This window comes from Hyposmocoma kahamanoa, unplaced genomic scaffold (genome assembly GCF_003589595.1).
Source record: "Hyposmocoma kahamanoa isolate Upper Pololo Valley unplaced genomic scaffold, ASM358959v1 97, whole genome shotgun sequence".
Taxonomy (NCBI): Eukaryota; Metazoa; Arthropoda; class Insecta; order Lepidoptera; family Cosmopterigidae; genus Hyposmocoma; species Hyposmocoma kahamanoa.
Window position 1 is genome coordinate 2,985,271 of NW_020655294.1, and position 17,734 is coordinate 3,003,004.

Here is a 17,734-nt window from a genome sequence, read left to right on the forward strand (position 1 = left end):
GAACGAATAGTCATTCCTTAGGTATGCATGCTTCATCGTCATCCATCAGGTGACACGGAGGTCAAATACACTATATCTAAATACATTAAAACACGAAACAATAAGTATGTAACCTTTACAGAAACGTGGTGTAACATGTATTATTTTAGGCCGTGACACGGCTGTTATTCAGTTTTCCTGTTTACAGAAAACAAAGTAGTGCACGTCTCTAAATTTAAAAAAACGTAATCGCACTTGCTAGACGTGTTTTTTTACATGTGTTTTATACGGAGTATCGCAAGTAAATGAATACTCTAAATACACCTTTCTTCATAAACACTTAGTTGTGTAGGCATCCAATAATATGAAGTCAGTTAAAAAATACACATCGTCTATACATCGTCTGTTAAAATCATACACTGCAAAATTAATTTGATGCGACTGCCTTTTGTTCAGGCGGTTCACCGCACCCCACGGCCTTCGACGAAGGTACAGCCAGCACAGAATCAACGTCATAGCGTCATGTCTGTATCATAAATGTTCTCGTTTCATTCAACTGAAACGTCGCAGTCCTCCCCCCGGCAGTGCAAGTTTCAGTTGCGTCACGAATGGTAACCTCTATCATGGTAAATAAAACGAAATTTTTATATACACGTTTAACGCTTTATTTGTACGTAATAAATACATTTGAAGCAATTTAGATACTTTATATGTCGATGTCAGTCCGTCGTACCTACACTTTACTAAATTGAAACTAATTTAACAGCTCGGAAGCGAGTACTGAATGTTTCTTTGTAAGCTATTTCTTCCTCAGGGTGTAAAGATTGGTGAAATGATGACTAACTTGTAATTTCTGGGTGAGACGGACCAATTTGTTAAGGCATTAAAAAGTGAAGCGGTCGAATTGTCAATTTCTTTTGATTTAGTCGAGTTTGCGACAGGAGCGACATCAGCATGTAGATTCATATAATGGGTTACACTATAACATATGCACTATTTCGATTATAATATCGAATGTACAGAGGAGCACTCCATTGAACACTTACTCGTCATAACAAAATACAGTTTGTTAGGAAAGGGTGAAACATATTAAAAGCGGCCCGGCCTTTGTCAAGAAATCACGAACACTTCCCGGACAAGGTAAGATCTGACAACACGTCGCTTATACGGAAAGTCTATATTTTTTTGTGATCTTTTGCACGCCATCCAACAATTGGTGATATTTCGCCCTTTTCGAACACGAGAGTACGATAACTATTATTTACGTTAATAAAGCTACCCATACTTAACATTCAATAAATGCTTTGCATTACTTTGACTAAAAAAATAACATTTAGAAACAACAGATGAAAAAATTGTGGTCACTTAAAGACGATTCATATTTGAAAGGTTTCATAAAATATTGTTGCATAAATGTTGACACGTCGTTTCCGATAAATTCACTTTATACTTACTCACAAAATATATCAACGTATCTACAGCTAGAAATATCGCACATAGATTCGTGGCACTCGATCAGCGCGGGCGGGAACCGAACCGTTTCGTTTGTTGCAAAGAATATATGCGCCCTCAGGATCTACTAACAGGGTGTAAAAGACTAAACAATAAAGGCCGGCGTGGAAACAGAACGAATGACGTATGCGCGAGATAATACTCGTGAATGTCGCAGACGCGGGAGGCCTGTCGCCGGGAATCCTGCCGCTGGCTGCGGCCGCACCGCGGCAGCACGGCGATTTTGGTGCGCGGCTTTACGGTTGCAATACGTCCGCTTTCATTCCAGCCTATATAGTTCTTTATAGTTTAGTAATTGAGCATGCCCATCCGCCGTGCGCTCCTCTTCCTACTATTTCCCAAAACCGCGTTTTAAAGTGCCCACGTTCATACGAACAAACAAAATTACATGGGACAATCCCTACACGCCTACACGATGCAGGTTCAAATCTCCAAAACGCTTTGAGTGAATATTTGGCAATGGAAAACGCTAACGAACCGCTTTAACAATGTCAAATATATAGTCGCGCTTAGGAAATAATTTTACATCGGTTTACCCTTCCGACAAATTAACGACTAAACGTTCTTTATAAAAGCTAAAAGTCTTAATAATAACAATTTTGCATGGACGAGGATAATGTTGAAAAATAATGTACTCTATTAACAATTATTAGACACCCTGTACGAAAACATAATTCGGAAGTAACAACATCGACCGTAACGCCAATGGGAGAGACTAAATTTAGGTAAATACACTGACGTATTTCGTTTATCACAGAAGACACAAGGTAGCGAAATCAGGAAATTTTAATTGTAGATTTTCTGGTAATTTCTTTTGTATATAATTGTCATTTTATTCTAGAAATGTACAAAAAACGACAGGAGCGCCTCGGGGAGCGATTATATTTGTCGAACGCGACTGCGCTGCTACGTTTCGGCGACGGCAAAATTGCGCGAACACGCTGCGAATGACAGTAAAGTATTCTTAGCACTACAGTAATCTCTGCAAAAATCTCTCGTAGTAGCTAAACTTATATAAATCTTGTCCATTTTAAATACTGATGTAATCACGTGTAATCACGAATGTTCAGCAAGCGGCCGGTGGCCGGTGGCCGGTGGCCGCGCCTCCGCCGAGCGTTTCATTGAAGGAAAATTAAATAATTGCCTGGAAATCGTTATATTACCGCCCTTCGGTACCCTCAATACGGCAGTAAATACTAATTGTGGAACAGCATTAATATGAGTCCTGTCAAAATGAGTTTCAGTCGAGCGCACAACAGAGACGGCTTATTGTTTTCCTATCTAAGTAGTTTTGTGCAATACTCGTTTGTCATTGGTAACACTCGTATGGCGTTTCAATAACCTATACTTGTAACTTAAACCGCGTCGTTCAACTGTGACGTCACACTCTTTTACTATATTGTGACGAGTCCACGGAGCGAACCACGTATTTCCTTTTGATATAAATATAGGAATCGCAGATTTAGATCGAGGCCGAGTTGACAAAATATAACGAGCCAAATGCTGTGCCATTGCAACAAAAGTATTCTGAGACAAGCAAACTCAATTTCGCTCCGTGTACACGTTTCAACTGAACGACGACATCCCGCGGGCGCCGACAAGTCGCGTGCGTCCTCGTGTCGCGCCGCCCCGCGCCGCGCCGGGGCCTAGTGCGGCGCGTGCGGGTTGTACGGCGGCTGCGCGGCGCCGTGCTTGGCCGCTCCCACGACCTGGTCGTACGACGGCGGCAGAGCTGCAACGGCGGCAAGCCACAGGTTAACTCCCTCGTTAGAGGACGCGACGTTTGCTATGAAACCTCGCATTTATTTTTTCAGAAATAACGTTTTTTCCAATTTTCATTACCCCGAAAACCGAATTATAACGTAACCGTTGTTCTCTCAGGATATGTTGGATCTTTATCGCGAAGACACGATTAGGTTCGGTGAGGTTAGGTTGAATTATGTTTAAAAGAAAAACATTTTCCTCTCAAAATTACTTTGGGGGTCATAGAAATTCGAGCAAACGTTATTTCTGAAAAATATCAGTTCGGACTTCTGATAGGTAACCTGATAGAACGCATGCGCAATCGATCGATTTGAATAAAACGTCGATTGGGATAAATTCAGCCGCAGGTTTACGTTATGCCATTTAACTAGTAAACAAACAAGCATCTTGTCATTAAAATATGATAGATAACGAACACAAACTGACTGATAAGCACCTACTCGAGCATGCGTACGCAGAAACGACCACGAAAAACATGTGCTGGAGCCAATAAACGTTGCATCGGGTGTTTAAAAAATGTCTAATGATTCCGCGGACAGACGACTGTTGTCGCACACAACTAAGCAGGTTAAACTATTTATCAACTTTCGCCGTCGCCACGGTGCGGAACATTAGACAATTCATTTTTTTAGCATTCATATTAAAATTCGACACTGGCACCATTATCTCAAGGTCAAAAATAAGTTACCAACATTTACTGACTCGCGAGCATCATAGTTAAGCTTTTTTTTACAAAATAAAAATGCCCTTAATCTACCAAAGCAAAGGAGAGCCACAGCTTAGGGCTGAATCTGCAGCAGTGATCCGCTTTGGCGGATGATGGGCCTGGCAGCCAACACCGAGACACAGCATACAAGTACATGCAAATGGTTAATTAAGGAATGAATTTGTTGACAAATGACAGACAGACTGACAACAAGGTGAGACGCACCTCGCGTACTCCAGCCGGGCGGCGGCACCGCCATCGCCAGCGGCACCGGCGTCGACGACGGCAACGCGCCGTAGAACATCGCTGTGTGCATTCGTTACAATGTACATTCCCCATGCACCGCCACCGCGGGTTAATGTTGTTATTACTGTACAGATCGCCATACGTGTTCTAGTTCGGTGGAGTAAAACCGATAAAGATAAACAAACCGCTCCTTCGACGCTTGCCTTAAAATTGGACACGGTCACCTGACCGTAACGGAACATTTATGATCCAATGATCAAAATACTGGTTTTAATTTCACCAAACTAGAGCACATTGATAAGTGTTATTATATTATAAAGCCCAAATCGTTAATTCTGAAAACAATGATAATAACTTTAAGGCAGTGGCTACTTAAGTATAGTCTGACGCTTTGTCGACGAGGCGTTTGTGACACCGTGTGTCAGAGGGCGACAAAGTGTTCAAAGGTACGAGGAGACTGTGTTACATATGTACATCGGATTGTAGTAAATGATGTGAAGCGTGAGGCTCATTATGATATCAAAGCGGTAAACGACCAATAACATAGCACTATTGTGACCTAACTTTGCTTAGTGAAAACAACGAAAACCTATTCTCTTCATCCTCTACTTTGGTTGTTCTGTCAAGGCTCAATGAGCGGATTACTTTAGCTAGATTCACTTCGTTAAAGTTATTTTTTTTCGGTGTAGCATAATTCAAACGAATGTAACAATTTGAAGTTTTGATTAAATTTACGATCACATTCAACAGGTGTGTCACCGTAACCGCAAACTCTCGTGACGCAGGCTGAATCCGGACAGCTAAACATCATATTCATCATCAACTAATATTAATTAAGAGATTGCTCAAACTAACTCGGTTCAATATTTCTATCCGTGTAGTTCATATATCTGTCCTGTTTCATTGAATAAATAAAATAAAAAATCATAACAATCGGTTGCTCCGTTTCGAAATTAAAGTAGACACAAACAAACAAATAAAAAGGCAACAGACACAGTTTCGCATTTTAATAGTTATTAGTATTCCTAGATGGGTAATTTTCGTAGATAATAGACCACGGGCAATCATGTTCTAAGAAGTTTTTGTTAAATAATCCGATTTGTGCATTCCTGTATCAATCGGCTGGTTCATTGAATACTTGTTCTAACTTGTTGAGTACGATTGAGCGTCGAATGAGATAAACGAGTTTATGCATGATTGTCTTATTCCTGAAAAGGGTTGTAACCCTAACTAGCCGTGAACAGATTCACGGCAATGAAATGGGAAACTTCCGGTCCACAAAATTTATATTTAAATTTAACGTTTAAAGAAAGGCTGTAACAATATAAAGGCAAATGTAAAAAAACAGTTATAGCAGTATAAAACACTCCCTACACTTTATTATTAAGGCACTTACCCCTAAATGGGCCGAGAAAGTGAATTACAGAAATAGATACATGAAGGGTGTAGACTTATAAATTGTTACACATGATTAGCTTATTAACAGCTCCGACTGTTGTGGCGGTCGAGCTGGGAGTGACCGTGGTACGAAAACAAAATGAGAAAGTGAAGGAAGATGGAACAATTCAAATTTAAAAAAAAATTATAAGATACAAGAGGAGAGAGGCGATACAAAGAGGTGAGATGACGGTGTAAGGAGGTCACACCGTCACATTCCTGTCGGTGCGTGCTGTTTATGCAATCCTATATAAACAACGTAATATTTATTTTATTTTCATTTGCGGTTTCGCGCGTAATAGATAAGCAGTACTTAAGTTCAACACTTACGTATTTCTCAAAACAAAACAATGTCGGAAGTAAAAAAGAAGAGACGGCAATACTGGGCGGAATATATTAAATTCGGATTCATTGAAAATCCTACAAACCCATCGTCGCCTTTGTGCCTTCTATGTCTAAAAACATTTTGAGAAGCAATGAAGCCTTCAAGACTGCAAGATAACTTGAATAAAATGCATCCAAATAAGAAAGATAAGAATGTAGCATATTTTCAAGACCTAGAGAAGCATAATACTCAGTCAAGTGTAGCAAAACTCTTTTCGGCGGCTGCTAAGCAAGATGACGACGGACTTCGAGCTTCGTACAATATCTCTTTGTTAATTGCTCAAAAAGGCAAACCACACAACATCGGAGAAGAGTTAATTTTGCCAACAATAAAGGAAGTAATAACTGCTGCGCTTCATAAACCGGCCGCAGATATTATCCGAAAAATTCCTTTGAGTAATAATTATGTGCAAAGACGAATTGATGAAATGGCTGAAAACATTGAAGAGTCATTGTGCAATCATCTGAGGACTAGTCAATTCTCAATTCAGCTCGATGGGTCCATTTTACCAACTAATGAAGCATTGTTGTTGTCTTACGTGAGGTTTATTAAAGATGAGAAAATATGTGAAGAACTATTGTTTGCTAGAAATTTAGAGACCGATACAATAGGCGAAACCATATTCAATGCATTGGAAAAGTTTTGTGATGAGAAAGAGATTCCATTGAAAAATATTATATCAGTTGCTACGGATGGTTCTCCGGCTATGATAGGGTGCCATAAAGGATTCATAGCGTATGTAAAAAATAAAATTCCAAATGTCCTTGCTGTACATTCATAGACAACATTTGATTACTAGAAATTTAAATGAACGACTATTTCAATCACTGCAATATGCCATCAAAGCAGTCAACAAAATTCGTAACAGCTCTTTGAATGTTACATTACTTCATCAGCTTTGTGTTACTAATGACGAAGATTTCAACCGTTTGTTGTTTCATACTGAAGTTCGTTGGCTATCAAGAGGCAATTGTCTGACTCGATTTTACAACCTGTTTCACTTTGTGATAGAGTTCTTGGAAACTAAAGATACAGAATTGCGCAACAATCTCATTACATCAAAGAATGAAATAGCTTACATGACAGATCTGTATAAATTGTTCAACGACCTGAATCTCCAACTGCAAGGCGATGAACTAAATTTAATTAAAGCAAAAAATGTCGTTGCTGCTTTCGCAGCCAAACTGCTTCTACAGAAAAAGAATATGGGCAGACGTGAGTTTCACAATTTTCCGAATTTATCAATATCCTGCAGTAACGACGACTTGCTTGCCTACTGCCAATATTTGGAAACCTCCACATTGACCTCACCGAACGATACCAGGACATTTTGAACTTGGAAATACCAGACTGGGTGTTGGATCTGTTTTTAAATGTCAACACAGCAATATCACCTCAGCTGACAGAAATACTTATAGAATTGACAATGAACGAGGAAATAAAAATCAAGTTCAAAAATACCTACCAAGAATTTTGGCTACAGAAACCGATCCCGCAAATGTACCCTGGATTGTGGTCAATCGTTCAACGATTCTTGACAGCATTCCCATCGTCATATTTGTGTGAACGTGGTTTTAGTGCTGTGACAACGCTGCTTACTAAAAAGAGAAATCGTTTGCATGTTACCGAACGTGGTGATTTGCGGCTGTTCTTGAGTAAATTGGAACCTGATACCAACAAACTTATTAAACAGCATCAGATTCATCCTTCACATTAGTTTTTATATTAGAATCGATTATGTTTGTTTTATTTTGAATAAAAGATACTCTGTCTGAATACTATAAAGTTGCGTTTCAATAATCATTCTCATTGGCAGGTGTAGCCCGCAAGAGTTAGCTTGAGACGCGCCGTTGTGTACTACCTATTGCGCTCAGGTCTCAAGTTAACTCTTGCGGGTTCTAGTAAAAGTCTCGTTTAGAATGAATGTTTAATCTCCGCTAATATAGCTTACAGTAATTAATTTAATTTGAAGTTATAGTGGTTTTTAAGTAGGTGAAAAAATAGGGTCGCTAAAAAATAATTTATTCTCAAAATGGGCAGTAGACAAATAAGTTTGGGAACCCCTGGTTTAAAGGATAGAGTCTGTTCAACGTCGAGTGGTAGCGTAAAGATATAAAACTACAAATTACGTAAAAAACTTTAGGTTATTTTTTATTTTTTGGTGAAAGAAAATGTTTAACGAAACTGCCCTTTAAAAAAACAATAACAAAATCTAGTCATGTTGCTACCTTGTCGTTTTAATTAATGTCTCAATTTGATAAATAGTCGTTTTGCTACCAAATCATTACAAGTGATAGTCTTTCTGCAGAGGTGGTCGTTTAACGATCTAGTCCTCGTGCTGATCAGGTCTGAAGATATAATCATCATGATACCGACCCCGATTACTGAGATGTCTAAGTGTAAAATGCGGACTTCGGCGCAAACATCAGGTGGAGTGGAGTCATTTGCCTGTCAGGTATAAAAAAAAATAAATAAATAAAAAAAAAACTGCCTGATCCTCTGATCGCTCTAACATCAATGTTTTAAGGCACCTACTTGGTCTGTGCGTATCCCAGTCGTTTAGTTTGCCACTGACTAATACAACGTTTCACACAAAATGGACCACTACGGCGAATGAGCCGATCGTCATATACAGGGTGTTTGGAAGGTCGATGCAAAGCCTTAATGTGAAGATAGTATAGACTATTTAGAAGCATTTTAGGTAGGGTTGTCTAAGACGAAGTCTAAACATTTTTTTTAATTTAAATTTTAAAATTTTTTGAGAAAAAGCCAATAATTTTAGAGGTATGGGCTAATAAAGACCAGCTCAAATAATAACTCAATTATTTTTTATTTTATTTCAATAAAGTAATGTGCACACAGTCTAATAAAACATGTTTTAAGCATCTGTATCGTGGGAAATATTTTTTACAGGCTTTTAAAGTTTACGAAAATGATGAATAATTAACGAAACCGGTTTTTTTACGTCATTTAAAAAAAAACGGCAGGTGGTGTTTTTGTTCAAACACTTTTAAAAACATGCTTGGTTATTGCTGTTTCTTTAAGGTATCATTTATGCAGATACGTAATAAATTATTGAAATTGGGACCTACAAACCAAATTGAGAAAGAAAATTATTTTTCAAACCAGTCGAATAAAACATAATTTTTAGTCATTTAACTTATTTTTTAGTTGGAAATGATAACTGAGAGCAACTCTAACACTTATTGCGCACGTGTACAATAATCGTAAGGTATCGCCAAATAACAGCCAATGCGCACGGTGCGAGTAGGACGGCAATAAATTGGGGTTTTCCAGGCAGGTGAATAGGGGATGGCGAACATTGCTAAAACGACGTTTCTTTAGCCAGGAGTAGGGAGAGTATTAAGGGAGTCGTCACATTTTTAGTTAGTCAAGTGACAACTGCCCGTGTTACTAGACGTTATTTCCGTATTCGTGATATTTCACCTTCAGCGTGTTCAGCTGTAGCCCTTTGCGCTCCTGCACGTGTTGATTTTAGACTATTATCTATTCACTTGCGTTGAATTGACTATGGCTACTTTTTCAAATGCGGAATATGCGGATATCGTATTTATGTATGGAAGAGCAGACGGCAATGGATTAGACTGTGTGCACATTACTTTATTGAAATAAAATAAAAAATAATTGAGTTATTATTTGAGCTGGTCTTTATTAGCCCATACCTCTAAAATTATTGGCTTTTTCTCAAAAAATCTTAAAATTTAAATAAAAAAAAATTTTTAGAGTTCGTCTTAGACAACCCTACCTAAAATGCTTCTAAATAGTCTATGCTACCTTCACATTAAAGCTTTGCATCGACCTTCCAAACACCCTGTATATTGTTTCCACTATGACATTGTTTCCGTAGTATTTTATTGTCCTTAAAGACAGCACAAAAATTACAAGTATTACGTAATATTTGTATAGGTACAATTATAACTGCATAATATGCAATAGTTCTGATCTGAATAGTTATTTTACACGGCAGTTCGATTAAACTAAAAATCACAAGTACGGTTGATTTCCTCGATTACCTTTTGTTTACTAGATTAATAAATCAAATTACCCATCCACAGTACAACCGGCCGATCTTCGAAACAACACCGGAACTACACCATCGAGTTTGCGTTGGTAAGGTTGGAAAGGTAACAATAATTGTATTATAGTTCTGTTATAGTTCGCGGTCCATTTTGACTTGAATATTTAGCAACCAAGTTTTAATACTTTTACTAAATACTGATCGGGTGATTTTATTACACCTTCTAACCGGGGTATTATTTATAGGCTTCACTCTTTATAGTCTTAAGTTCATTAGCAAATTGACACGGTGTCGAATGTCGATGGATAAAAGTCGGCCATCTGATGATAACGCGACTGTACATTTTACACACATTTTAACATATTGGGTGACATTTGGAGAGCACACATTTAATTTTGAACATAATCACAATTCGTCATTGCTGTGTCTGGTTTGCTTTGTTAGAGCATCACGTTGAAAACGCGAGAACTTCCAATTAACCAATGGCCTTCATTTAATCCTAGTGGTGGTGTTGTGACCATTACCAACAGCTTTATTAATGTAAAGCAACGGTTTTCGTGATACGTGGGGCGCACTATAAGCTTCCGGAATGAATAAGAAAAAAATACTATAAATGGTCAGAAATGAATTTATTGTTTCTCAAAATATTCTCCGTTAGCGTTAATGCACTTTTTCATACGAATGAATCAATTTTGAAAACATTTATGCCACTCCTCCGTGACAATACTCCTCTGAAACATATTTTTCATTCTCTTCGACAGTCTCTTCAGGTGATGAAAATCGTTGACCGCGTAACTGGTTCTTAATTTTTGAAAATAAATAAAAGTAACAAGATGCCAGGTTGGACTGTACGCGAGATGGCTCATAAGGTCAACGTTGTTCACCTTCAAAAATTCATTTATCTGACTGGCCGTGTGAGAACCGGCATTATCGTGGTGCAAGATGATACGGCGTTTACGGTTATTTTTACGGAGTTTGTCGATAACTTCGGGCAAACAAAATGGTCGTGTACCAATCACTATGCACGGTATAACGATTCTCCAAAGCAACAGTAGCCACGTGTCCAGTTTTATTAAAAAAAGAAGCAATCTTCCGCTTAGAGGCACTTTGCTCGCGCGCCGCTTTGGTTGGTTTCGACTTGTCTCCAGTGGCGGCTGCACCTTAAGTGCGCCCGTGCACCGCACTACCATTTAAAAACCTTCTAAATATGTACCTTCCTTCTTCCTATACCATACTACATCTTAAAAAATTTAAACTTCACAAAAAATACCAATTCTTTACTACCTATAACAACCATAATACCTACCCTAAACAGAAATTACATAAATCTGATTATCGTTACGAGTTAAATTAAATCGAGCTGGCCTATTTTGATTTCTACTGCGAAAGAATTAGATCTTATTTTTGCTTGAACAAAAACGGCCTCGTGCACTCGGATTGTCGCACGGAGCGAGTTCCTACATTTAGGGTCGTATTCTAGAACTCTACTCAATGCTCAAGTTAGGATTTGAGTATGGTTTAAAGCACTTGATATCATACTCAAGTCCCTGCCATTAGGGTCGTATTTCCAGTGCTTGTGTTGCCAGTGCAATCCTGACTTGAGCATTGAATAGAGTTCTAGAATACGACCCTTAGTATGAAACACGATGGAAATCGCCTGGCGCGTGAGACGGAAGATGCTTAGTACAAACTGTATGCAGTTCTAGGATAAATTCGTGCGCCGCACGCGACCGGAAATTGCCGAAATAATACGAATGACGCCACGGGTGCCCGGGCGGTGGCCTTGACCGGTGGCGGTGACCTACGAACGATACACTTGTCATGTCATTGTCACAGTTTCACCTTTCGCGCGCGCCTAATTTTACCTGCGTAATGCGTAATTAATTTCTTACTCTAATTACTTATTAACTAAGAAAGTAGTAAAGATTTCGTGAGTGTGTATGTGTGTGTGAGTGAAAAATGAGTGCAAAATACAATATTGACGTCATAAAAAGCAATAGGACATTTCAAAATAGACTGGACATAAAATCTGCTGGGCCGCCTCGGCCTTTTTTCAACTTAAAACAGGAGTGCAAAACAAAAAATAAAACTTTTACGAGAATTTTCAAAAGTGAAATGTACAATAAAAAGAAATGGTTATGTGGATGTGAGCGACTAAATGCTTTATTTTGCTTTCCGTGTGTTGTTTTCGGTGGAGAAGCAATTTGGATTGAAACGGGAGTGAAAGACTTAACGCATTTAGGCGAAAAAATAAAAAAAACATGATTCTTCGCAAGTTCACCTGCAAAATGTTTAAATAAAGTCATAGAACATTTCGCGTCAAACAAGGAATTGTAAAATATACTTATAATTTTTTTACTTGTGGAATTTTATTAATCTATTTTTCTTCCAAAATTGACTAAACCCATAAAGTGCACCACCGGGTATCTGAGGCACCAGCCGCCACTGCTTGTCTCGAAATGCCCATACGCTCGATTGCTGCTTTGTTTTGGGATCGTAACTATGAATTCATATTTCATCCTGTGACTATGTCCCACACCAAATTTGACGTCCCTTCGTTGATTCTGGTAAGCAAGGCATTGCATCAAGTGACGCGATCCGTTTTTTGAGCATCAGTCAAATTGTGTGGGATCCATCGACAGCACAGCTTTTTCACACCCAAATGTTTGTGTAGTATTGATTGTATCTGACTCATACCTATGCCTAAAGATGCACGAGTTTCATGGTATATCACATGCCTGTCTGTTTTGATCGTACGGCGCACAGAATCGATGTTTTTGTTGTTCACAGCAGCGGACGGGCGACCATCACGACATTCGTTTCACACGACCGCGTTTGAATTCTGCAAACCAGCTATAAATAGTCGTCTTACATGATACTTCATCGCCAAAAGCGGTGTGAATCCGAGCGTAGCTCCGCTGAGCTGTTAAACTACACTTAGTCGCAGAAACTCATACTACGAAAATTTTCACGAGGTAAATCCATGGCGATGTAGACAACCAATTTCTAAAATGACGCCACAATGTAAAAACAAGTGACAGTCAGATAAAAACAAACTGTATTCTACAGCCAAAGAGTTCCATTTTCAAATGTCGTAATTACTTTTTAAATATTGTTTATGTAAGTGGCCAGTTCCGGAAACTTATAGTGCGCCCTATGTAGTAGTTTATGTGACGAGGGTTTATGAAACGAGCCGACTGGCGAGTTTCATAAAAACATCTTACAGGTATTTAATGCCTATTTATGTACAGTTGCATACACTGCTTTATCTACACACATATTATAAACTCTCTGTGATGTGTTAAGGAACCGCATATTACGGCTGGCGAAATGGCGGCAAATAAAAACTTCTCTCACGCATGTCACACAACCGTAGTTTTTGTTTTTAATTCATAGACAAACTAGAATCGGCCCCAACTTTCATATCGTTCGATATGAAGTAACATGTGAGATTTGTCAAAATTGTTTGCTATTGACATTACATTTCGAATAAAACTTCATGTCGACTGATATTAGAATTGAAGTCAAATAAAATTGTTTTGTTTTTCAGAGATGTTCGAAATTGAATGTAATAATAACATCGAATTGGATGCTAATTTATGAAGTAATAGTAACATTTTCACAGATAAGAAATTTGTTCTTACAAAACGGTTTACCTTTATGCTGGTCGTAATTTGCAGTTTTTGAACACATTATAGAAAGTTTATGATATGTGTCTAGATAAAATATTTAATGGAACTGTTTCCGTTGTTTTGAAATCAGGTTGCACGTGTAATACGCACTGGAGACATCTCGGTGGCCGTTGTCGGCGCTTATCGCACTTTATCAAAGCGTTGTATTGTACGACACGTTAATGAGGTGACGAATGGGATAAACCCGCATTTATAATATACGTATATATTTTATAATGCTATCACTTATCTCGGCAGCAACACATCATAAAGTGCGCATGTTGTTATGACGCTCCGACAATTTATTGACTGATAAGAGTCAGCCGTTCCGGATACTTGATAGTGCAGTACCTCATGTAAAACATTTAACAAGCTTTTTTACGTAACATCTTTTCATTTTATATTGACTTAAATATGTTCATAACACTGCAAAAATAATGGCGCATTTTCATCGACTTCGTCTTGTGGAAAGCGAGCGGCGACGCAGTCGAGTCGCCAGTTACACCGAGTATTTCAGTGCGTTCGAAATGTTACTCTGAATCGCTGTGGGATGTTCATTGGCTGAGTATTATTAAGAGGCGCATTGTTTTGTATCGTTATGAAAATGTTGTGTTGAAAATTACTTATCTCCCTCACACACATGTACAGCGTATTCAAACAGACTGTAAAATGGAATATATAGTATCATTAAATTTGACAAGATTGACATCGCCCCAATCAGAGACTGCCTTAAGTGTCAAATTCATACGTCTAAACCATGGACTCTCGACAAGACTGGATTTCTTCTCCACTGACTCTAGCATGTACCTATCACACTGTGCTGTCATCAGCATACCCAAAGGCACCTGGAATTAACATATCATTGACATGCAGCAGAAAGAGAGTTGCGGACAGTATGGAACCCTGAGGAACTGGGAAGAGTAGCCTAGACCACTCGAATCGAACGTTCACACAAGAAGGAAGCGCATAAGAGGGAAGCTTGCTTGCTAGACCCTGTCAAATGCTTTAGAAATGTCTATAGACACTGTAAGGCTATCTGTAGATAAAAAAAACTAGAAACCCGCCATTTGCAAAATCCATAACTGTTGTGTGTGTATGTGTGCGTGTGTGTGTGTTGTGAACCATATTTATTCACAAAAGAAATAAACATTTTATTTATTTCCTTGCAAACATGAGGGAAAACATTGTATGTATCACGGACAGTAAAAAACATACAAAACTCGAGTTATCAAACCCTTCGACTTCGGACTTCTAACAAACTCTCGTTAGTGATTTCCTATTTGCCGTCTTTAATACACAATGTATTATAACGGGTACTCTTTTTGCACTGCCGGAATCGACGGAATTAGGATTTGTATGCGTATTACTTATATATTTTAAGACTATATTAAAAATAGTGTAGACTGTATGAACTACTTTATTCAATTTAATATCCTGTATTATCTGGTGCATGACACGGTGGGAACAGGAAAATCAACTGCGTTTTCAGTGTTCACATTAAGTTTTGACCTTTTGTATATTATTTAGGTTGAGATCGAATATACGCTTCAAAGAAAACGTTACAATTACAAGCACAAAATAAATAATTAGAAGGTGTGAATTTAGGCCTGATTTACGTACTTGAAAACCGGAACGTAGTAATGCTCTCATTACTGCTTGGCGGCAGAAATAGGTGAGGTGGCAGTTCTTCCCTGGACGAACTCTTTCGCAGAGAGCTCTACTGCTACTAAACATTTTTATGAAGATCGATTCAAGCGTACGCGATATAGTGATTTTTTTGTATCGATTCATTTCAATGGTATTTCAAGCAAATCGATTCAACATTAAAGCGAATCGAATTGTCCAGACCGTATTCATAATTTCAATAAAAGAGTATCTTTCTGAACCCCTACTGAATCGTAAGGCTATTTCTATTTTATATTGAACATGGAAGTACATGCGGACACCAGCCCGTTACACCAAGTACCAAGTACATACAATAAGTCTACGATATTTGGCGATTGTCGCTATTTCTGTGCCAACTGAACTTCTTTTTAAATTGGCATATCAGTCTAAATGAAAGTCGTAACAGACCGAGGCCGGAAAGATCGATAAATCTTTTATTTTTAAAAAGCATGGACGTCAAGAATTGGCATTTAAGGAAAGCTTAAAAGTAAAAAATAATTGTTATGTTATTATGGTACTTATATAATAGTATATCAAATAGGTGTTTTATTTATTACAAACACACTTTTTTTTAAAGATTTTTATGAAATCCACTCAAGAACATTTGATCCGATCTGTGGATCGATTAAAAGGCACATAATATGTGAACACGCCGAGTCTCGGTCTGGACTTATCATCCAGCCTCAAATTCGGGCGCTACATCGAGTGTTTGGCAAAAACTGCTGCCAAAAAACAGGCATACTTTACAAGGTCAGGCGGTACTTTACACCTGAACAGCTTTTAAATCCGTACAAAGCACTAGTTCGATCGTGTAAGGACTACTGCTGCCACCGTTGGGACGGCTCTGCCCATTGCCAGTTAGCTGCCTTGGACTCGGTGGAGCGAAAAGCAAAGCGACTTATTAACAACTCTCTTGTGGATTCGAAACTGCAAAACCTCAACTATCGCTCAAAAGTAGCCTGCTTCTCGGTTTTCTATCGGATACATTTCGGGGAGTGTGCACAGGAATATGCAATTTAGTTCCACTCCCACCGTTCCGCCTTCAGTCGACTAGAAGGTCCGGAACACTCCATCCTTATGTCGATGATATACCGCCCATTCGCACTAAGCGCTTTGCTTCCTCCTTTCTGATGCGTACGGCAAAGGAATGAAATACTCTGACGGGCGGCATAAGTATTTCCCGAAAGTACCATTTGGGGCTATTCAAGGCTACAGGAACAGGCATATTTTAGGCAAACGCGTACCATCCTCGCGGTCATGTCGTCGCTTAACATCAGGAGAGAATGTGGCCAAGCGTGCGTCGATAAATATTTTAAAATTTTAATTTTATTTATCTGAAATGCACGACTTTTTAAAATGAAATTTTCCGTAGGTAGTATGTACCTAATTGCAGTTCCGGGAAAGGGAACATAAGTGACTGTTTCTGCATTTCTTTCGATGTACAAAATTTGTCGGGAGACGATTGCCTGTTTTTTATGTACGTGATATTCACAGCTAAAAACAAAAAATCTCAAATGTTCCAACTTTAATTATTAACAACGAAGCTATAAGTAGAGTGAACTCTGAAAAATATTTAGGTCTTGTATTGGATAGCCATTGAACATCAAGCCGGAAAGATTCGGAAAAAAAATTATCTTTCATGGGTTCTCTCCGTGGCGTAACTAGATGTTTTCCATTAAGTGTACGTTGTTTTATAATATATAATTCATTGGTCAACCTTGACCAGCTTATCGAAGTTTTGGGTTCTGCCTCCAAAATACACTTGGAAAACACTACAAACAATACAAGATAAAATAATAAAAATAAAATTATCTGACCCCAGCCATAAACTTATACCAGAAAACAAAATTAATGACTATTTCCCAAATGTAGAAATATAACACGTGCATATTGATTAAAAAAATTTAAATAAAAATGTTCACTCGCAAATAAATTTTACGAAAAAACTACATATTCAAAAGCGCATAACCAGGCGTGCTAATGATATATATTTGCAAATATCGCGGACGAATTGTGGAAACAAAAACATAATGTACGAAGGAGCACAAATATACAACAAATTACCAAAAGATATTAAGGAAATACAATCATTTCAATTATTCAGAAATAAATCAAGTGGCTCGTCGTCTCGTTTGCCTCTTTCTTTACATAAAAAAAATAAATAAAATAAGAAATGAAACTATTTTTCCGGATTTAAATCGCGTATATTTGTTTTTTCAAACAAACCGACGTATCGGGCCCTTTACAGGTCCCATGGTCACGGTTGACTGAGGTGGTACAGTTTTCAACCAGTTATGTCTAATATTAATGCAAACCACCCTATTTTTTCA

General features: G+C 38.2%; 1 protein-coding gene across 2 annotated transcripts in view; it reads right to left on the reverse strand.

Annotated features, from left to right (window-relative positions):
* Positions 1-868: 868 nt before the first annotated feature.
* LOC113238588 (cyclin-dependent kinase inhibitor 1C-like) overlaps positions 869-17,734 on the reverse strand; it is a 34,498-nt gene continuing 17,632 nt past the window's right edge. The window contains exons 5-6 of one of the 2 annotated variants that reach the window (XM_026475416.1): positions 4,187-4,267; positions 869-3,223 (exon numbers count right to left, since the gene is read on the reverse strand). In XM_026475416.1, coding sequence (XP_026331201.1) covers positions 3,138-3,223; positions 4,187-4,267 — 167 coding nt within the window. In that variant the 3' untranslated portion in view covers positions 869-3,137. The remainder of the gene's footprint in view (positions 3,224-4,186; positions 4,268-17,734) is intronic. The other variant, XM_026475417.1, reaches the window with a different exon arrangement.